The sequence below is a fragment of the Colletotrichum scovillei genome (genome assembly GCF_011075155.1).
Source record: "Colletotrichum scovillei strain TJNH1 chromosome Unknown Contig00006, whole genome shotgun sequence".
Taxonomy (NCBI): Eukaryota; Fungi; Ascomycota; class Sordariomycetes; order Glomerellales; family Glomerellaceae; genus Colletotrichum; species Colletotrichum scovillei.
The window spans coordinates 1099478-1122456 of NW_023336264.1; the positions used below are offsets into that span (position 1 = coordinate 1099478).

At 30.6% G+C, this 22979-nt stretch overlaps 3 protein-coding genes across 3 annotated transcripts; 1 reads left to right on the forward strand and 2 right to left on the reverse strand.

Annotated features, from left to right (window-relative positions):
- Positions 1-219: 219 nt before the first annotated feature.
- On the forward strand, positions 220-1260 carry HER10_EVM0013215 (uncharacterized protein). Its single transcript, XM_035482579.1, has one exon. It carries the CDS (start codon positions 556-558, stop codon positions 1087-1089), a length of 534 nt encoding a protein of 177 aa, XP_035333600.1. The 5' UTR covers positions 220-555; the 3' UTR covers positions 1090-1260.
- A 48-nt stretch (positions 1261-1308) lies between these two features.
- Positions 1309-3441, reverse strand: HER10_EVM0002169 (glycosyl hydrolase family 28; the record flags this gene model as incomplete). Its single annotated transcript, XM_035471894.1, has 14 exons — positions 1309-1638; positions 1701-1758; positions 1815-1888; positions 1940-2026; positions 2079-2092; positions 2146-2346; positions 2421-2538; positions 2591-2597; positions 2651-2689; positions 2741-2798; positions 2854-2869; positions 2927-2953; positions 3023-3049; positions 3103-3441. 14 exons carry the CDS (start codon positions 3439-3441, stop codon positions 1309-1311), a joined length of 1395 nt encoding a protein of 464 aa, XP_035332247.1.
- Positions 3442-5673: 2232 nt separating this feature from the next.
- Positions 5674-7633, reverse strand: HER10_EVM0011361 (uncharacterized protein; the record flags this gene model as incomplete). Its single annotated transcript, XM_035480794.1, has 5 exons — positions 5674-6280; positions 6333-6695; positions 6753-7072; positions 7136-7463; positions 7518-7633. The coding sequence occupies 5 exons, from the start codon at positions 7631-7633 to the stop codon at positions 5674-5676; spliced, it is 1734 nt and encodes a 577-aa protein (XP_035333375.1).
- Positions 7634-22979: the final 15346 nt, after the last annotated feature.

Here is a 22979-nt window from a genome sequence, read left to right on the forward strand (position 1 = left end):
GCCATCGGTCCCATTCCTCAGCTGCCATCGGGCAACTAGCGTCGACGGACACGGGGAAGAGCAACGTTGAGAGTGACATCACATGTGAGACCTCCATTCCTTCTACTGCCGATACGAGGTTTTGCGCACGGGGAAAGTTTGGGGGGCCACATAGGCACACACTGACCGCTTAGATGCCTTTTACGGGATCTGCACCGCTGAGTGGTGATCTTCCATGCCTACGCCTCTCGTGGCGTGTCAATGTCACGATGTTTGACAGCTTTCCAACGTTCCCAGGGAGAAGCTTTCTTGTATTTATTGAGACACGAGTCCCCACCTCTTTGCAGGGTCTGAATCAGTCCCTCACCGCGCAAACAATTCACCATAGCGTAGCTAGAAATACCATCGTCTTCCCGCAAGCATCTCCAAATCCTGTCACACATTCCACAAGTTTGGCTGTCCCATCAAAAGGACAAACCTTCCCATAACGACTTTGAGCCAGATCTCTCACCACAAAGAAAGAAACAGATTACCATCTTCTGACCCGCATCTCATCAAACTTTCAAGCACCCCAAGATGTATGTCAGCAACTTCATCACCGCCTTCTCCGCTCTCATCGCCAGTGCCTCGGCCGCAACCCTTCCCCTCCGATGGGCCGGCGTCTCAAATAACGCAGCGACCGCTGAGCGTCGACAAGCCGACGGCAGCGCCACTTATCCCACGACACCAGGAAACATCACCTGGGCCGCACAAAACTACATTTGGGGCTGCTCACCAGGTGGCTGCAGTGCTCGCTTCAATGTCAGCGCTCCAGCGGGCTACAGCTCCGGCGCGCCCGGCTTCAACGTGGTCTGCAGCCCCATCTACATCCAGCAGGGCTGGGTCCCCTGCCTGAATCCAGACAACAGCCCCTTCGGCGAGGATTCGCAAGTCTTTACGATTTGGACGGCCGGCGCGGACCGTGAGCGCATGTACCTTGGCGTCGAGCACATTTACAAGCGTCAGCAAGATGGGCTCACTTGGAATGCCACTGCCGGAACCGACATCCTTCCTGTGCAGAACATGAGCATCACGTTCCCTGTCAACACTGTCGTAGTTCTTGAGTCTTGAGTAGTTGCGAATTCGCAACAGCGGTCGGTACGGTCTTCAACTTGCACAAGGCATGCATTCAGCAAGGTGTTCGGGTTATGGACATTTCATTCATGTAATTATTTGATGTACATCTTAATGCTTAATTCTTCGTTTGAGCACCGGGTCTCTGCCTATCTCGCAGAAAAGGGGTCCTAGAATCGTCCTGCCGGTTTAAGCCTCCCTCGCCCAATGTATCGTCTACCACGGCTTCTCGTTAATCGGAGCTAGAGGAGTCTGGCACTTTGCCGCCAGAGCGGCTTTGGCCTCGTCACTGTCGATGCTCACACAGGGAGTGTCGATACCTCCATCTACGCCATCGCAGATGATAACAGGTTCCCCACCACAGGGCGACGTGACGTTGAAGTTCTTGAACTTGATGTTGTGGCATACGGCGTCGGGGTTCGTGGAGCACGTCAGCTTCGCGACTGCGTTGCCGTAGATGCCGCTGGTGTAGCCGGTGAAATTGTCAAAGAGAACGTTGGAGACATTCATACCGGACGGGTATTGCTCGCAGGTAGTCTCGTTGATCTGCCGGAAGTCAGTCAGCTGGACCAAAGGTCTTTCCCATACCACGATCGTTGGAAACCTACGTTGAAGTAGCATGAGTCGAGAATGACTCCGTAGTCCATCCGAGCAACCCAGAAGTTCCTTCAATCATTGTCAGAGATGCGTGGTCAAGAATGTCGAGACGGAGAAATACTCACTTGTAGGTGATGTTATCGACGAAACCGTATCCCACGTTAGGGCCGGCCCAGGTCTTGATGCGGGCACCAGAGTACTAATGCCTTGTTAAAAGAAGGTGTAACCAGAATCGTTGGATCAGACTCACATCTCCGTTCAACATCCAAACGTTCTCAATGTGAACGTCTTTGACGTATGACATTTCCCCTGCGTATTGTCCCAAGGAACCAATTGACTGAGTCAAGTTAGCAAAATTCAAGCATGAGGAAGGCCGTGCAAGTATATACCTGGCCGTGGGTACCTATAATGATGTTAACCTGCTGTTAATATACAACCAGGGGTCATGCCGCATACCGTTGCAGTACATGGTGTTCACGTAAAGATTGGTGTTGTTGGACTTCGGGGAAAAGCAGTCGTCGTCAATGTTAACCCAGACACGCTCAATCTTTACATCCTGAACATCCAAAGAGTCGAAGAAGTCAGTGTTCTTGGGGACGATGCTGCCGTTGTTGGTGATAGCAGTGGCAATGACATCTTTGTACTCAATGTTTCTCGCTGGCACATAGGTGATTAGCCCGAATCTCACGGCCTGGAGAAAGCAGACAGCGGCTGCCGTGAGTCTGGCTTACATCCGACGACGAAGTTGGTCCAGCAGGGAGAGTCCTTCATGTGGATACCCTCAACTTCCAGATTCGTGGTGTTCTCCACATAGAAAAGGATGGGCCGGAGGTATTTGTTGTCGGGGTTCTGGGCTGTTAATTGCTTATCGTTCATGAAACCGGACCATGGTGGGTCATACCAGAATCCTGAAGGTGATCAGCATGGTATCCTCGAGATAGTCTAAACAGTGAATACTCACGATCCAATGCCAGAGTTGAACTCGTTCCACCAGCGTTGGCTATGCGGAGTGTTAGACATGAGCGAAAGCTTCGACTGTTGGTCTACGAACCCTTGTCCGTTGATGACTCCATCACCGTAGATCTTGATGTCCTTGCCACCCCATTTCCCTACACGAGACTATGAGCAGGGCTTCCAAGTATGCGCATTACCGGGCTTTCTTACAGAACATGATCGATTTCTGTCATGTCGCATCAGCGGGGGTTCATGACTGCATGAGTTCAGATCTGGGACTCACTTGGAAGGGATGCGTGAACGCGTTTGTCTGAAGTTAAGTGTCAGCAACGCCGCGTCTCTTCCGTTTCTGCGGGTGGCTATTTTCGTATTGACGTACTTGCCAGTATTTCACATCATCGGTAAACTAGACCACTGTGTCAGTTCATCCTCGACAACCTTTACGATGCTAGATCTCACCTTGATCTCGCCCTCCAGCCGAACATGAATGTCATTGAGGAAAGTCAGGTCGAGGGCTTTTGCGATCACAAACGTCTGGTTTTTGGGTAGATACAAGGTCCCACCATTATTGGCCTCCTGAAGACCCTTCTTGAGCTCCTCAGACACATCGTCCGTGGCGTTCCGGGAAGCACGGATCGTGAAGGTCTTGCGTCCACATCCTTGGGATGAGGGCGTGTAGGGATGCTTGTCACGGAACTCTTCCAGAGATCTGGGTATACCCGCCGGCAGTTCGACTCCGTAGGAAGAGACCACGCGGGCTACGGCTCCGAGAAGGGCCAGTGATCGCGAGAAACGCATGATGGAGAGGAAGGAGAACAGCCAGAGGATGGATGCGGTGCAACGATACTAGCCCGATCTCGCCTTCATGTGAGGTGCTCCGAAGACAGCAACTGGAGAGCAGGCTGCCCCATCTTTAAGGCTTTCGAGTGATCAGCAAACTCGCTCCGAGGAGGATGTAGTCCAAGTGGGGACGACGAAGGTATTCCCACTTCTCTGCTCTTCTCTTAAAGTTCGGGCGAGCATCAAACCGGATGGAGTGACGGAGCACTGCCCCTGGACACGGAAAAGTCAAATAGACTCATTGGACACTTCAGGGCTAGAATGACCAGGCACGGCAACTTGAACCGTAGTCGAACTCGGAAGTAAGATTATCTAGGGAACGAGGGACCCCGCGCGCGCATCGGAAAAGAGTCCAACAAAAAACCCCGGGCTTCGAACGCACTTCACAAACCATTAACTGCGGTCTGGCGTTCAAGATGGTGGAAGATCGCGTGGGGAAGCGTTGGGGTTGAGTCTTGGGAACTTAGGGGATGTGCGGGGGAGACCCTAGGATAGGTTGTAGTGCAGGGCTCGGCACAGGCCTATTGGTGGGAATTCCTTGGCCTAGCCCAGCGACCTCGGAAAAAGGCACCGCGCTGTTGGTAGCTAAGTAGTGTGATCTTGTGCGACCATCCGCGGTGGGCTTCGAACCGGCCGGAGATCCGTCTCGTTGGTACCGAGGTGAACAGCGGGGATGCTACGGAGGCAAGAATCACGCTGAGGCTTGCTCGGACCTGGTTCACATGCATTCAGGAGATGAACTGCAGTGGTATCCTTCATATTACTGAAGGTCAAAATTTTGAAACAATACACAGGTGTATGATGTTATTGAGATAGTTTAGATCTACTTGCGGCGTAACGTGTTAAAGAACGTGAGAGAAGATGATTCTTGACATTACAGTCGGAGCAGAGCTTGCGCTCTGATTTACTGAGCAGTAGTGTCTGTGCTTCCTCCATCTTACAGAGCGCCCCGAACGTTGCTGGGTGAACCATTTTAAGTAGATAAGAGAACTCCCATCAGAACCGCTATTTTGAGAACTTCCAGCATTTTCGAAGATTCCTTTCCCTACAATTGCTCATATGCCTCATAGACGCCTCTTGCCGGCCTGGAGCAGAGTCTACTTCCAGTAGGACGGCCCCAGGAGCGCTGCAAATGTGATCACCATCTCGGATAGTTATTCGTCGCCCGTTTCCCAAGATTCTTCCAGCTCGCCAATATTGCTACGCGAGAGAAGGCGAGAGATAGATCTGAGCATGCTTACAAAACCCAATAACCCGGCTAACAATACCTGGTTACTCTCGCAAGCTTCGACCTTGCCAGCTACGTAGCATCTTAAGAAGGCACGAGGAAAGTTTGAGATGTGATTAAAGGCTGAGATCACCGGTGGCAGGAAGACAGGAAATGAGCGTGACCGTTACCTCATCAATGTGGCTTGAATTTGCGCACTGAACGCACTTGGCTCTTGGAGGCTTTGATGGCGCTTGATGTATCTGCGTTAGACAAGAATAGAACTGCAGATGATGCGGCTTACCTTGATTCAATGGCTAGTATGGCCTCAGATCGACTAGGCCTCTTAAGTAGCTAGTACCGCGTTCTCTACGCTACCGAACTCATCTTGACTATAAGCCCCCGGCTCTTATTTATTCGGAGGGGTTATCACTTTAGATAAGCAACACGATACTCAACGGCACATGTCGACTGTGTAAAATCGGTAGCTAGTGCAGCTTATCTTGGGAAGAAACATCTGTCTGGCCCTGATTATATCAGTTTCAAGCTAAGTCACTAAGTGAACTAGCCAAAAAAGGTAGTTTGCTGACAAACGTCTCCCGTTCACACTCTTGAATGGAAATAAGCGTTAGATGGAGCTTGTCTAGTTTCGTTACGCCTTACTTCCACGTATCACGAAGCGAGTTTCCAGATGGAAGACATATGGTAGAAAGTTGTCACGAGATATAGGTGTGGTTAATGCTGCCCACATTGAGTGGGCCCGCTTTTTGTGACAAAAGTAGCTTGATTCTTCTGAGTGGTAGACCCATAATGGGTCATTTGTAAAATTACTCTACGAGACAAGCGGTCGTTCCGTGGTAAGCGGTCTCGTGCGGCAATATACTAGGCACATGCAGCGCTATATGTGCCGTTGCGACAGCACGTCTAATCACTCTAGCGATCCTTGAACGTTGCCTGCAGAGTGATGGAGAGTGATCAGACGTCTATAGCCGGCGGAAGCTCTGCGCCTCTTCATCATCCACGGTGGTAAGGTCTCGAAACAGGACAATTTCATTAAACCTTTTTGCAAGGACCTCTACCCTCGCCGCCTCGGGGTTCGACATGGCCAAGTCAAGATCAACCATGAATGTGGCGCGAACATCGTCATCGTCGTTCTTCAAGAGTTCTCCCCCTGCTTCCATCATTTGTACTTCGAGAGTATTGGCTTCACTGACTGTCATGCATCCCCCACGGAGCGCCATAGTCAACAGTGCCCGAGATATCAGCTCCGCAACACGGTATGACCTTCGGAGACCTTCATAAGCATATATACATGCCAAGAAATAGAAACGCCATTCAGGGTCGTGTGTGTCGTGGAGCACGGCATTTGCGACATAAATGAGGGCTGTCTGCCATAGCATGGTGTAGGTGGAGGATTCATGATAGCAGCGATAGTTTATGACTAATTGCTTGAGTTGCCGTACGGACGTGCCAAAGGCATCATCCGGGGACAGATGTCGCTCGGAAAAGGATAAGACACGGGCACGATCTCGCTGGGATCCGTGTACAAAGGGCCGGAATATGTCGAGAACGGCAGCGTGAAACCAAATGCTGGGAAGAGTCAGCAATAGCAAGTCGGACCTCGGGCTAGTGTGGCGCTCACTGCAGGACAACTACATGGTGGGGACTGTCATCTCGTAAGGCGGCATCTGGTGGTAGAGCTTGTGACCAATCGAGAAGTTCACGAAATTTGAGTTCCGCAAAGTTCAGGTTTATATGCTCTTGTAGCGGACTATCTCGATTCTTGTAGTAAGAAATACTCACGCCCTGCATAATTTTCCAGAATGAACAAAGTGCGGGAAACGTGTGGCCCATGAACCAAGGCGAAGCTGGAGTTATCATATGAGCGTCAACATGAGCCAGCCTTTTAGGTGCTGCATCAACTATCTCACCATCTGGTATTGGAAGTACGGGGGGATGTTCGGGGTATTGGAGGTTTGGTTGTTGGTAAAACATTGTGGTGAGGCTATGCGAAAGAGTCAGCGGTTGCTTGTGAATGGAACAACCCGTATCATGTACGCACACCGCCCAGTTGAAGAGCCCCCACGCCGTATATGCCATCCGCCTCTGTACCTCGGGTGAAAGATTTGCCAGGTTTCCCTTTGCCAGCGAGGGGTCGACGTCAAGAAGGTATAACCTCTTCCCCATATCGATAGCAGCCGAGAGGAATCTTAAAACATAATGATCTTTTCCATGCCCAAGATAAGCCAAGCTCAACAACTGGGCGCTGGCAACGTTGAGGCTTGTGTCATTGTGCTGCTCATGCAGCCAAAGCTCCTCAGCCTCGTTGCAAAACGAATTCGTATAAACACGGACCCTTTGGTCGAATGCAGCGTAAATTTGCTAGCACGACAGTCCCAATGTCAGTCTTTCATCTGTCCATCATTCACGTACCGGTCTACTTACGCATCCCCAGTACAGCACCGTACTGACAAGAAGCCGGGAGCAATTGGTTGTCTGACGATTGACAAGATCGGAGACAAACAGGTTTGGATCGAAGGTGCCAAGCAGAGGATGATCAGTTGTAAGGTATACAGACAATATGCGGGCTGCGAGGTCATTGGAAATAGAGACCGTGGTCCAGAAAGAGATGTCGAGGTGACGCAGTCGATCGTCACAGATACTGTGTCCCGTATTTCCTTGCCCATCTGGCGGTTCCGCCATATGAAACGGGCCGTTTGTATTTTGAACTTCACCATCAGACATGATAGACGAAACCCCTTCGTCAGGCGCTCTGTAATCGTCAACAGGGTTTTTGAAGGGAAGGGGAATGTTGGTACACACTTACTGGTTTTCGAATGGCTTTGATCGGCGTGAGCTGTTGGGGCAAAGTAGTGCGTCACGTTCCGGTGCGGTGGCTGGAATGGTACGAAGGTTAGGGTAGGCAGTGGTGAAGTTGGCCATCAGTTCCAACTCCAAAGACGAGTTCTCCGATGGTTCGGCGTTGTCAACGACAACATCTGCCATACTTGGGTTTACATTGACCGCACCTCTGGCGAAAGAAAGTACGGCAGCAATGTCTGTATCGGTTCGCCAGAGGCGTAAAATCTGAATGGCATGTTGCTCCGTTACAGACTTGAGAATGTCAAGGAGTTCCTGCGGTTCATGGGATTCGTAGGACGACTGAAGAGCTTCTCGTTTCTGAGCGTAGGTGCAGTCGGATGATCGCTTCTGACAAGCAGCGCAAGTTGGACGTAGTCCGTCGCACTACAACTGGCGCGACGCCGTTCGTCAGTGTAATTAATGGTAATGCCATCCAGGATACACTGAGAACCAAATCGCCAACGGAGAGGCCAGTCCAGCAGCGAGACTCACGCGAGATTTCCTCCTTCGACAAGGATTGCAAGCAATATCAGCCTGCTGGCGCTTCCTCTTTAAGTCTGCTTGAAAGGGTTGTTCGGATGTGGAGGACTGAGCACTGTCCCCGGCGGATACCAGGGGGGCCAACTTTCTGATCATTGCGTTATAGTAGGACTAGACTGTCTCCAAGAGAGAGAGGAAAAAAAAAAGAGGGGGGGCAGGCGGTCCCAGGCGTAAAGCCGATTGAGCGATGAGTTCAAATACAATTAGAGTTATAGACCCCGAAAACGTGTTACGTGTGGAATAGCTCAGGTCAGAATTCGGCTGGCATGGGAAGGAAGTAGAGATCAGGAACTTAAGCCTTAGTTATATGCCTTAGTAATATAACGAAGCACGCCGATATCGTTTAATAGGCTTAGTCATAACTCCGATCACGTAGATACAAAAGCGGAACATCTCAACTTGGATAAAGCTTACTTTTTCCGCACTTCGGGTAATCAAAGGCCATAATCGCACCTCACTCACTCCTTAGGGGATTCTCAAGCCCGTCTACTAATTAATATATCCTATCGCGCGACAGATCGAAGACTAAAGGTTTCCTCCATGAAATTTGCCTTCTGCTACGGCCTAGTATTACTTATCTAGCTTAAGAACCAATCAAACAAAACTTTCATTAGACCCGAGACGCCTTTAACAACCCGACGGCATTATTATTAGTGTCAAGCTACCAACTACGTTGTTACATTGCAAAGAAGTAGCAAAAATGTTAATAAGGCTGCTAGAGCAGCTAAGGGGCGCGACACACATAATCAAGCGAAGAAGCTACTACACCTATCTATACACACTATAGTCAACACTTCCAAAAAATCACATACAGCAGGCCATTCTCTCGTACTAGAATTGATATAGACATTAAAAACTCCGTTACGAGCAACTTAGGCTTCTTCCCAGACGATATACCCTCTTAACCGTAAGGTATAAGTCGTTAGACGTGCACAAATGCCCCATTAATTTTCTACAAAAAATAGTTACGCCTAAGTTACTTAAAGCTACTTTATAAATCCCCGGACTAGTCGCAAATAGTTTCCAAATCTCTATAGATACTGTAAGTTCCTTGCGAAGTAGGTTTCTCAAAAATATTCAAGTTCCAAGACTGCTTATATAAGTACCCTATATTCTCAGTCAAAACACAAACTACTCAGCCGGCTACTAAGCCTAGCTTACCAAGATATTACTCATCACCCTAATCAGCTTTAATCATTGAGGATAAACCATATGATATAGTACTCCAGGTAGAATTCTCTTATCTAAATAGCATAAAAACGCAATCACGTCGAATAACAGCCTTTTTCTAACGACAACGCTAGCTAATATAAACAAAATACATTCAAGAGTTCCCTACTTTTATTCATATCATCAATATATTACAACCTCTAAAACTCTTCTAGCTTCCTCGTCCTCACACTACACCCCTTCATAAGTTACCACGCTAGGGTTAAGCTATATTACATTCATCATACATCAAACCGAAGACTACGCCTCCAAAGCTAAATAGAGGCATATTAGCCTATCCAACATATCCCAACCAACGTAACACTATCCCTCAATTACGTCTTACCATAGCATTCCGCTCGCCTAGACATCTACCTCCACTAGTAGGGCTGCTTCGCTAAGAAGTAAAGGCTTAGTAGCTAGAGCCCCCTACACGAGATTTTGCGCCGCCTAGGCGATATATTCGTCAATAGACCGACACGCACAGCCGCTATACTATAGCACCATATTCTTCAAACAAAGAATCTCAAATTAAAGAGCGGCGACCTCACATCGAAGGTACTTATTAATATTATTAATAACGATTTCTTAGGTTTAGAGATCCTCATCGACCTTCTACTTCTTCTTTCGGCACCTATATACGGCCTACCGATTACGTACACGGATTAAATCTTACTTATTATTACCGTCGCTTACCGAGGTATACAAGGGACAGCGGCGTACATCTTAAGTCCGCACCTTAAAGAGGTTTATCTCAGCTGCTCGCAGGGGGTTAAGACTACTATCGCTATTTAAAAATCTTAAACGACCGCTACAACACTTCGGTCCACTTACCCTCTCCGTTAGCAACACATCCTCAAACACATCTACCGGATCGGGTACTACAGAACACAAGCATAGGTCTAGCGTTAGAGCACCGGTTATCCTATTTACGGGGTCAATATCCCTATCAGAGCATATTCTTCCCTCAAAATCATCATAAGAGGGCATTTACCATAGTATCAAAGTTTTCGTACAGGCCAGAGCTTATTCCTACACCCCCAATAAAACAGTCGTCAGAACTAATAGAGAATCAAATAAAACAAAGTTAGAAACTACCTCTAGGATAGATATTCCCTATTTAGAGGCTTCATTCCTATCAGTTAGGCTTACACCATAATAAAAAAAAGCCATAGTCTAACACAAATACAGGGCCATATAAAAAAATAAAGTATGCTAGGGTTAGATCTCTTCGTTCGTAATCAATAATAATATAAACCTAATAAGTCACAAAGGATTTCCCATCAACTAAAGTCAAACAAAAAGAGGGGCTAAACCTAATTAAACAATCTAAGAGCTCGTAAACGATACAAGGACGGCGATTAACATACCAGGCCCTTCATAATAACAACATAACAAAAAAACCCATAGCCAAAATATATACCTACAAATAGCCCACTCGTACCAAGTAATAAAACGCTACATCGAAAGCCAGTCGCTCATATAAAACTACCTCGGCCTAGTCTAAAAATAACTATCGATATTAAATAGACATCAAGAAAGCTACGCTATCATTAAATATTACAAAAATTAATCCAAATAACGAACTAACAAAGAACAGCTATACCCGTATATTACTCGGGGTTACAAACTATTTAGTAACACGCTTATCACCACCATCACCACGAATAATACAGTATAATATTCAAGCGACTTTTCTTCCTAATACAGTAAAAGAACCCTTACAACCAGTCGCACCACTTCAGCGCGTTAAAGTCATACTCCAAGAAGTACGCAGCGACTAATTAGATAAAATAGCCACTCTCGCCCTACGTATAACAGTAGCGGACCCTAATAGCGGGCCTCTACCAACACTCTAGTCAGTCGATCTAACAAGGAATTATAGATTCGATACCAAGAGGTTCCACCAATAATCGTCACGCTCACAAAATCCCTACTCTCCTCTCCGCACTCAACAAAGTACTTAAAACGAAGTCGGCCGTAAACTATATATTAATAATAAAAATATATAACTAGGCTACAAAGTTAAGGGCATTAATAATACAGCTACTTTATCAAAATAAAATTTACTAATAAGTATAAAATTCTTTAATTTAAATAAATAATATAATATTTATAAATAATTTTTAAATTTTAATTTAAAAATTGAAAATATAAAATATTTATAAAACAAAAACTAATCAAAAGTTAAGGTTATATTAATAACTAATTTAAATAAAATATAAAAATAATAAAAATTAAAATTTTTATTATAGAATTAATTAAATAAGAGAACTTATATTATTATTTATTTTATTTTTATATTATATAATTGTATTATATATTATATTAACTTATTAAAATTATAAGTATATAAATATAAGAGAGATAAATAAGTATATATAAAGTAAATTTATTTAATAAAAAGTAATATAATTAAATTATTATATAAAAAGTTTATTAAAATAACGATAACTAAGACTAAATATATAATATTTTAAAAATAATTAAATTACTATTTAGTTACGTAAATATTTTAATACGTAACCCGCTCTAGTTATATATAAGGGTATATTTTAAAACACTCTTTTTTATATAAACTTAAAAGATAATTATAAAATAAAATTATTTCTTTAATTATTTATTATTAAGATCTATATATATAACAAATTTTTTAGTTTTATAAATATAAAAATCGAACTTAACAGGATTACGCTTTTAAAAATTATATAATATAATATATTTTTAAATTATATAATATAGTATATTTTTAAATTATATAATATATATAATATACTTTAAGTACTTACTTAATATAATATAATAATTTTAATACAAAAACTACTATTTAATTTAGGATAAATAAATTACTTTATAACAATACTAATTAAAAAGTTAATAATAAAAGTTAGTTATAAAAATTAAAGGCGTTAACTATAAAAGTTCTAAATTTTAATAGTAATATAGAGGTTTTTTTTAAATAAGGCCTAAAAACTAATATTTATTACTTTTAAAACTTTATAAAAAGATTTTTATTTTTATTATTTTTAATATTATTTATAAGCTACTTTTATTTAAATTAAATAAACTTATTAAATAAAATTATTAAACAAACTTATTAATATATAAACTACTACTTTAATAAGAACTTTCTAATATATAATTAATAAATAGCGGGCTAGGATTTTAAAAATACTCCTAATAAGTCCCTATTATAACTAACTAGTTATAATAAATATATTAATAAAAATTAAGGCTATAATAACTAAATAAATAGTATTATAATTATAAATAGCTTCCTTAAAACTATATTTATAAATCGTAAAATAAATAAAGTTTTAGTAATTAATCGTAATCTTATTAAAAGGGTTCTTAATAAAAATAATTAAAAATAATTATAAGATTTAATATTAAGTTAATTATTAAAAAGCTATAAGAAGTTTATTTTTAAGCTTAGTTTAAGTTTATATTATATATAAGTCTCGTTTTTAAATATATCAAATATATCCTTATAATACTACTATTTATAATTACCTAACTATTTACTAAACGGTTATTTATCTTATTTATATATAATCGTTCGTCCTATTTTTATAAGCGTCTATTCTTTATTTTATTATATAATTATAATTATATAACTTATTTATAATTCTTTTATCCTAAGAAGAGTTACCCTAAGTTTATATTTTTATATATATAGTATAATAACTACTATAAGTCCTATAAGGTAAGCCCTAGTCTTAGTTATACGTATTAAGTTGTAATATTAGGTCCTCTTTTTAAAAATCTAATCCTCTAGGCCTATAAATAAGTCGCTCGTTCCTAAATTAAAGAATCGTTAAATCTATTTTTACTTAAAAATATATTAATATAATATTAAATTAAATTAAAAATCGAAATTTTAAATAACTACTTCTCGTTACTAATTATTACGTATTATTTATTTTTAATAAAAATATAAAAATAATACCTTATTTATATTATTATTTATATAGTATCTAGTATCTAATTCTTTTTAATTCTAAAGTTTATAATATATATTATTAGTTAAGTATACTATATAATATTTTTATTAATACTATTTATATTTATAAATACTTATAATTCTTATTTAATATTCTAAACTAATTTAGTATAATTAGTTGTTTAGTAATAAAATCTAATAAACTAAATCATAAAAATAGATAAAGAAGTTATACTTTTAAAAAGAGCTATAAAATTATAAAAAGCTAAAGCTTATTAAAAACTTAAATAAAATTAAATAAGTTATTATTTAAACTAAAGCATCTTTATATTTAGAAACAAATAGTATTTATAAAAATTATATTATATTAAATAAGTTTTTAAAAAGCTTTATTAGTAACTTATAAAATATAAGCTAATAGTACCTTCAGAGTTATTAATTAAGACGCTATAATAACTAGGAGTTTTAGGTTCGATTTTAATTTTAGTACTCCTTAAAAGCTATTAAAAATTCTAAAAGTTCGTAATAAGTTCCTATATATTTTCTTTATATCTATAATTCTTCTATTTAATCAAAATTCTCGTATTTCGTTCTTAATTTTATAATTAATAATTTGTTTAACTTTATATTTTAATTCGTTAAGTTCTATAATAATATAATTTTTATATATAAACCCTTAAATACTAATTCAAAAGTAAAATATAAAAACTAAATAATACTTTATTATATTTAAAAATTTTAATTTATAATTAATATTTAAAACTTTTAAAAATTTTGAAAAATCTAAGTTTTTATAATTTAATTTATTACTTAGTTATTTCGTTTTAATATTATAATAAAAAAATAAGTACTATTTCTTTTTTAAAATTAGTCCTCTAATTTTTAATTTATTTACGTTTTCTTTTATATATTAATATATAAATTTAAAATTTAAAAATACTTTTTTAAATTTCTTTAAGTTTTATTATACTAATTATTACTTTAATAACTTATAGTTCTTATTATACTTCTCTATATATTATTAACTAATATTTATAATTTAAATAGAACAGGGATTCTCTTATACTTTTACTAACTACATTATTATATATAAATTAGGTTATTAATAATAATATTACTTAATTATTTTAATTATAATTTATATAATAATAGAAGTATATCTTAAGAATCTAATTAATTTTTCTATCTAATTATCGGTTTATAAATAAAAAGAAATTAATAATTTATAATTTATACTAAATTATAAAATTAAAAATCAAAACTTTAAAATAAATAAAAGCTTTTATTAAAAATAATTTCTTTTAGTTTATTATAATTAATAATAACGATTTTAAAAAGATATATACTAACTCCTTTATATTATTAACTTCTTTATAAAGTATAAAATAAGTAAACTTAATAAGTTAATTAATTATAATTAAAATATTATTATACTATATATTTATAAGTAGTTCTTTAAACTTTAATAATTTAATAATAAAATCTTATAAAATTAATTATTATATTTCTATTAATAATTATAATAGTTATAGCTTGTTATAAAATTTATATAAGCTATTCTTACTTTTTTATAAATTACGTAATCCTTAATTACTTTTATAATTTTAAATATATAATAGATTTATTATAATATTAATAAATCTATTTTTATATTTTAATAACTCCTTAATAACTATATATAAATATATTATAAATTTTTATAATAAGCAAGGGTTATCTTTTTAATTAGGCTAGTATTAATTTTTTTAACTATTATTAAAAACTTCGTAATTAGTATAAAGCTATTATCCTTTTTTATTTAAAAATAACCTATATTTCCTCGGGGATTATAACTTTAGTTAAGTCTTTTATTAAAAGCATTTATTTTACTATTTTTAAACTTTTTAATAAATAATTTAAAAATTATATTTAAATAAGAACTCGCTCTATTTAATTTATTATCTATTTAAATTCTTATTTATTATAAAATTTATAAAATTCTTATAATTTATATAAATTATAACTTCGTATTTAATTCGAATAACTATAATCTCTATTCTTAAAATACTTTAATAATAACTATTAGTTCCTTATTATAAATTTACTAATTTAACTTTACTCTATAAAATACTTTAAAATAGAAGTAATATAAATAAAGCTTTTTTATTTATTTTATTATTTTAAACCTATTTTTATAATAAAATTTAAAGTATTAGTTTTGATTTTAAAGGGTTTTTAAGGTTTAAAATTATAATAATTAGCTTAAAAATAATTATATTCTTATTAAAAATAATTATATTCTTAATTTTAATAAATACTTTTTATATTTAAAGTCCTAAATAAATAGGGTATCTTTTCGTATTAAGTTATTAAAAGTTTAATAATATTAATATAATCCTTAAAAATCGTTAATAAAAATTAACGAATCTTAAAAATCTATATATTTTTAACGTTCTATAGTATAGGCTAATCCCTAATTATTTTTATTTTTAATACTTATATATAAATTTATCCTAATATAATAATATATTTAAAAAGTCTACTTTTTATATATAAAACTTATACTTAAAGAGTTTAGTATATAACTTAGTATTTTAAAGTTTTTAAAATACTATATAAATATACTTTTATATATTTTAAAATTAAAAAAATAAGAATATTATTAATATAAATAATATAAAAATATTAACGAACTTTTAAAATATATAATTAACTATTATTTAAAAAGTTATTAGAGTATTAATAAGTTTAAAGGGTATAACGAAATATTTAAAAAGTCCTTTACGAGTTTAAAATACTATTTTTATTTATCTCCTTTCTTAATTTAAATTTAATTAAATACTTTCTTAAGATCTATTATAATAAATTAATTAACTTTATAAAATAGATCTCTAAGCTTAGTAATAAGAAATAAAAATAATAATTCTTCTTTATAATTTCGTTAAGTTTTTATAGTTAATAATAAAATTTAATTTTCTTCTTTTTTTAATAAAAATAAAAGGAATTTTATAAAAAATTCGATAATTAAATATATCTTTTCTTAAGTTTCTTATTAATATATTTATTAAAGTATTTTTATTCTTTTTAATTTATTAAATATATTAAATAGAACCTAGGTTATATTCTTTCTTTAAATTTAATTTTTATATTAATTACTATATTTTAATAATCTTATTTTTCGGGTTCTATAAATAGTTTTAAGTATATATAGTACTCTTTAAGTATAATTTAGAGTTATTATAATCCCCGATCGTTATTATTATATATAAACACCCTATAACTTTTTATTATTTTAATAAAACTATATATTATATTTATTCTCGTTCTTAAAAGTTATTAAAAATCTATTTAAACCTTTTTTTTAAATTATTTAATAACTAGATTTCCTTATTAAACCTAGTTAATAATCCAATTTATTTATAAGTTATATATTTATAATTACGAAATTTTTAAAATAATATTAAGGTTTTTAATTTTTATAATATCGTATTATAATTACTCTTAATAATCGTTAATATATATTAAAAAGTATATAGTCTCTTAATTAATATATTTATTATTATAATTAACTTTTTCTCTTTTACTATTTATAATTAATATAAGTTATTTTTTATACTTATATTAAGTTAAGTTTATTTATTATTCTTAGTAATATAAAACTTCTTTATATACTATTATTAATTATAATATATAATCTATATCTATATATTTCGAATTTAACTTATAAATATATATCGTTACGCTATTTAGTTATATATAAGAACTTATTTTTAATTTTTACCTTATTATTTTTTATAATTAGTTTAATTAGTTTTTAAAAATCTATTTTTAATTATATTTTTATTTAATTTATTTTTTTATTCCTCTAAGCTTATAATTTAGGAATATAATAGATTTAATAATAATTATATTTATATTCGTCCTATTTTATATAATTACTATTTTAATATTATATAAAAAGCATAGATCTAATTTAAATATTACCTTATTAAATCCGTTAAAATATATAAGTATTTAATTTAATAACTAATTATTAATATAAACGTCTTTAATAAACCGGTTATTATATTTTTAAGAATAAAACTAACTATCCTTTTTAAGTAAAAATATTAAAAGTACTTATTATTAAAATATTTTACTTAAAATAATTCTTTATAAAATACGTCCTTAGTATTAAATAAGGAGCTATTTTTTTAATTAGTAGTATTATAAATACTTTTTAAGTTAATTAGTTCTATAAAACTATACTATTTAATCGTTTTTATATAAATTAATATTTTTATATTATAATTCTTTAAGTTCTTTATTAAAATTAATATTATTTATATTAAAATAAAATTTATAATTAATCTCTATTTAAGTATATTATTAAATAATATTGAGGTTTATTTAAATCGTAAAGTAATTCTTTATTAAAAATATAATTATTAGAGCTAATTTTAAGTTTATTTCTTTTAAATTAGAAATTTATTTTTTATTTTTAATTTTAAAATCGAGGTTAGGCTTTTTAATTATTTTAATTCTATTTTTATATTCTACGTTTTTAAACTATTTTTAACTTTATAAATAAATTTCTTATTTCTATTATCTTATTATATTATATAAATAAACTTAATTAAAATATTATTTAATTAAAGTCCTTTTTTTAAAAGATTATTTTTATTATCTTATTATATTATATAAATAAAATTATTTATAATTTTTTTATATTAGGGCCTTTTTTCGAACTTAAGGAGTTATTCCTTATATTTATTTAAAATCTTTATATAATTTTTTTTAAAAATAAAAGTATCCTTTATAATAAGATCTATCTTAGCTTTTTTATATTTTAATAAATCTAAGAAAATATAGTAACGTATTTAATATTATTATTTTTGAAAATAAGTTAGTATATAAGTATTTTCTTTTAGTTATTATTATTAGTATTTTAATAAGTAGTAAAGTAATATTATATCTAAATTATTTATTATTCTTAAATTTTTAAAGTACTATCCTATTTATTCTTTACTATTTTAATAAATAAAGTAATTATTATCGTAGTATATTATTTATAAGAGTTATTTATAAGGGCCTCTTTATTTATAATATTAGCTCGTTTTTTAATAAATTAGTATTAAATATATTTAAATTATTAATAATTTTTAACTATATATCCTAACTTATTATAATTATAATATTTAAAGTCCTTTTAAGTTAGTTATTTTCTTTCTTAGTAATATTAAAGTTTATAGGGCTATTATATTATCTATAAATAGTATTTTATTAATTATTCTATTATTACGAGGTCGTTAGTTTATTTAAAAGCCGTATTAAGGTTATTATTAATATTTATATTTAGTATTAGTTATTCTTTTTTTTTTTTATATTTATAAAGTTAGTTATTAATTTTAATAGTAAGTTCGTTATATTAAAAAAGTTTTTAATTTATTAAGTTTAATTAGTTCGTTCTTAATTTCGTTTTTAATCCTTAGTAGAATATAAATATCTTAATATTATTAGTAAGGTCTAGTTAAGTACTAAAATATTTAAATTTAATAAAATATTCTTTTATTAATTTAGTTTATTATAACTATACTAAGTCATATTTAGCTTATTGTTTTTATTAAAGTTCTAAAATAAGGACCTAAGAGCTTTTTAAATTTATTAAAACTATAATAAATATTACATATTTTAATAAAATACTTATTAAGAATCTCTTTATTAAGGTATTTTTTTAAATAGGTTTAAACTATTTAAAGGTTCGTTCTTTAAAAGTTAATAATATATATAATTTTCTTAATTTTATTAATAAAATTTTATAATAAAAACTCTAATAGTTCTTAACTTAAATTAAAAATCCTTTAAAAATACTTAAAGTACTATTATAAATAATGAATATACTAAGTTTAAATTTCTATTATCTTCTTTAAATAGGGTATTAATAATATTAATAATAGCTTAGAGAATATTAATTTTTCTTTAAAAAGCTTAAATATTAATACTTACTTCTTATTTTCTAAGTTAAATAACTTCGTTTTTAAGTTTTAAATACTAAGGGCTATTTTTGAATAACCAAATTATAATTTTAAGGTTCTAAAACTTATTTATAATTATTTATATTTTAATAATATTTACGTCTCTTTTCTTAACTTTTTATAAAATTAATTATAAACGTCTTTTTAAAAATAACCTTATTATTAAAATTAACGTTTATTAAGGCTATTTCTATTTCTTTAACTAAGCTTTAAATAAGTTACTTAAAAAAATAAAAAGCTCGAGATAAGTAATTTAATTAAAGCGTAAAAATATTATTTATACTATTTAATTAGTCTTTTATAAAATAAACTTATTAAATAAAAGTAATTAAAATATTATAACTAACTAGTTATAATGAATATATTAATAAAAGTTAAAACTATAATAACTAAATAAATAGTATTATAATTATAAACAGCTTCTCTAAAACTATATTTATAAGTTATAAAATAAATAAAACTTTAATAATTAATTATAATCTTATTAAAAGGGTTCTTAATAAAAATAGCTAAAAGTAATTATAAAATTTAATACTAAATTAATTATTAAAAAGCTATAAAAGTCTATTTTTAAGCCTAGTTTAAGTCTATATTATATATAAATCTCGTTTCTAAAATATTTTTTATAATATTATTATTTATAATTACTTAACCGTTTACTAAATAATTATTTATCTTATATTATAACCTAATATATAACTAACTAAGGCTAATCCGCTTACCGTAATAACTATAATATACTATATATATAAATAAAATAAGGACATAACTACTCCTTATAAAATAAAAAACTATAAAATAAGTTATATATTAATAAAATAAAAATCATTTCAGATTAAAATAATCTAATATAACTTAGGCTAAATAATTATTTTAAATTAAATTAATCGAGGACGACCTAAGGGATAAAGGATATATTTAAAAATAAGACTTATATATAGTATAAACTCGAGCCGGGCTTAAAAATAAACTCTTATAACTTCTATAATAATTAACTTAATATTAAATCTTACGATCGCTTTTAACTATTTTTATTAAAACCCTTTTAATAAAACTATAATTAATTACTAAAACCCTTTTATTTTACGACTTATAAATATAATTTAAAAAACTATTTATAATTATAATACTATTTACTTAATTATCGTAGCTTTAACTTTTATTAATATACTTACTATAACTAGCTAGCTATAATACTTTAATTACTCTTATTTAATAAATTTACTCTATAATAACTAATTAAATAATAAAACGATATCTTCTAAAATAACTCTTACTTCTTTTAAAAGTAGTTCTAATAAAAATAAAACCTTAACTAAAGAGGCTCTAAAAACTTAACCTTATAAATATTAACTCTTATAAAGATAAAAAATTAAGATCTCTAAAAGTATATACTAAACTTATTAAAATAATTAAAAAAATAATAATAATATTACCTAAGTTTAAAAATATTAAATAATACTTTTAAGTAGCTAAAAATAAAACTAAAAACCGAATTCCTTACTTAACGAGTTAATATACTCTAAACTATAACTAATATTATTATTATACCTTTTATAAAAATAATAAAAACTTAAACTTAACGTACTTATTACTTATAATAATACCTAACTCTTAAAGAATTTCTAATTTAGGTTAAGAATTATTAGAACTTTTATTATAAAGATTTTATTAATTAAACTAAAAAGTTATATATATTACTAGCTTCTTTAGAGATAAGCCCTTAAATAGTTTAAACCTATTTAAAAGAATACCTTAATAAAAAAAACCTTAATAAATACTCTATTAAAATACGTAATATCTATTATAATTTTAATAAATTTAAAAAGCTTTTAAATCTTTATTTTAAGATCTTAATAAAATATAATAAACTAAATATAACTTAATATAATTATAATAAACTAAATTAATAAAAAATATTTTACTAAATTTAAATATTTTAATACCTAACTAAACCTTATTAACGATACTAAAATATTTATATTTTATTAAGAACTAAAAATAAAATTAAGGATAAACTAATTAAACTTAATAAACTAAATAACTTCCTTTAATATAGAACTTACTTATTAAAATTAATAACTAACTCTATAAATATAAAAAGAAAAAGAAAGGAACGACTTAATACTAAACGTAAATATTAATAATAATCCTAATATAGTTTTTAAATAACTTAATAACCTTATAATAACTAAAATAATAATTAATAGAGCACTATGTATAAATAATATAATAGTCTTATAAACCTTAGCGTTATTAAAAGAGGATAACCGTTTTAAAAAAACTTTAAATACTATAATTATAATAAACTAGGATATATAACTAAAAATTATTAATAATTTAAGTATATTTAATACTAACCTATTTTAAAAAAATAAGTTAATATTATAAGTAAAAAGTCCTCTATATATAACTTTTATAAATAGCCTATTATAATAATAACTACCTTATTTATTAAAATAATAAAGAATAAATAAAATACTATTTAAAAAACTTAAGAACTACGGATAATTAGGATATAATACTCTATATATTAAAACCTTAGTAATAATAATTAAAAAAAAAATACCTATATACTAACCTCTTATTTTTAAAAATAATAATATCGATATATTACTATTCTTTTATAAATTTATAAAAATATAAAAAAAGCTAAAATAAACCCTATTATAAAAATACTCTTTATTTTTAAAAAAGAATTATATAAAAGCTCTAAATAAGTATAAAAAATAACTCTTTAAATTTAAAAAAGAGAACCCGATATAAAAAAATTATAAGTAACCTTATTTATATAGTACAATAAAATAATAAAAATAATCCTTTAAAAAAAGAACCCTAATTAAATAATATCTTAATTAAATTAATTTATATAATATAATAAAACGATGGGAATAAAAAGTTTATTTATAAAATTAAAAATAGCTTAAAGACTTAGAATATAAAAATAAAATTAAAGTAATTAAAAGCTTAACTTCGATTTTAAAACTAAAAATAAAAAAGTAAACTTTTAATTTAAAAGGACGAACTTAAAATCGGCTTTAATAGTTATACTTTTAATAAAGAATTACCTTATAATTTAGATAAACCTCGTAACGTTACTTAATAACGTATTTAAATAGAGATTAATTATAAATTCTATTTTAATATAAATAATACTAGCTCTAATAAAGAACTTAAAAACTATAATATAAGAATATTAACTTATATAAAAACGACTAAATAGTATAATTTTATAACTAATTAACCTAAAAAGTACTTATAATATTATTAATTAAAAGAGATAGCTCTTTATTTAATACTAAGGACGCATTTTATAAAGAATTATTTTAAGTAAAATATTTTAATAATAAATACTTTTAGTATTTTTATTTAAAAGAATAGTTACTTTTACCCTAAAAACGTAACAACCGACTTATTAAGGATATTTATATTAATAATTAATTACTAAATTAAATACTTATATATTTTAATAGACTTAATAAAATAATATTTAAACTAAACCTATACTTTTTATATAATATTAGAATAGTAACTATATAAAATAAAATAAATATAAATATAATTATTATTAAATCTATTATATTCCTAAATTATAAGCTTAGAGGAATAAAAAAATAAATTAAATAAAAATATAATTAAAAATAGATTTTTAAAAACTAATTAAACTAATTATAAAAATAATAAAAGGTAAAAATTAAAAATAAGTTTTTATATATAACTAGATAGCATAATAATACATACT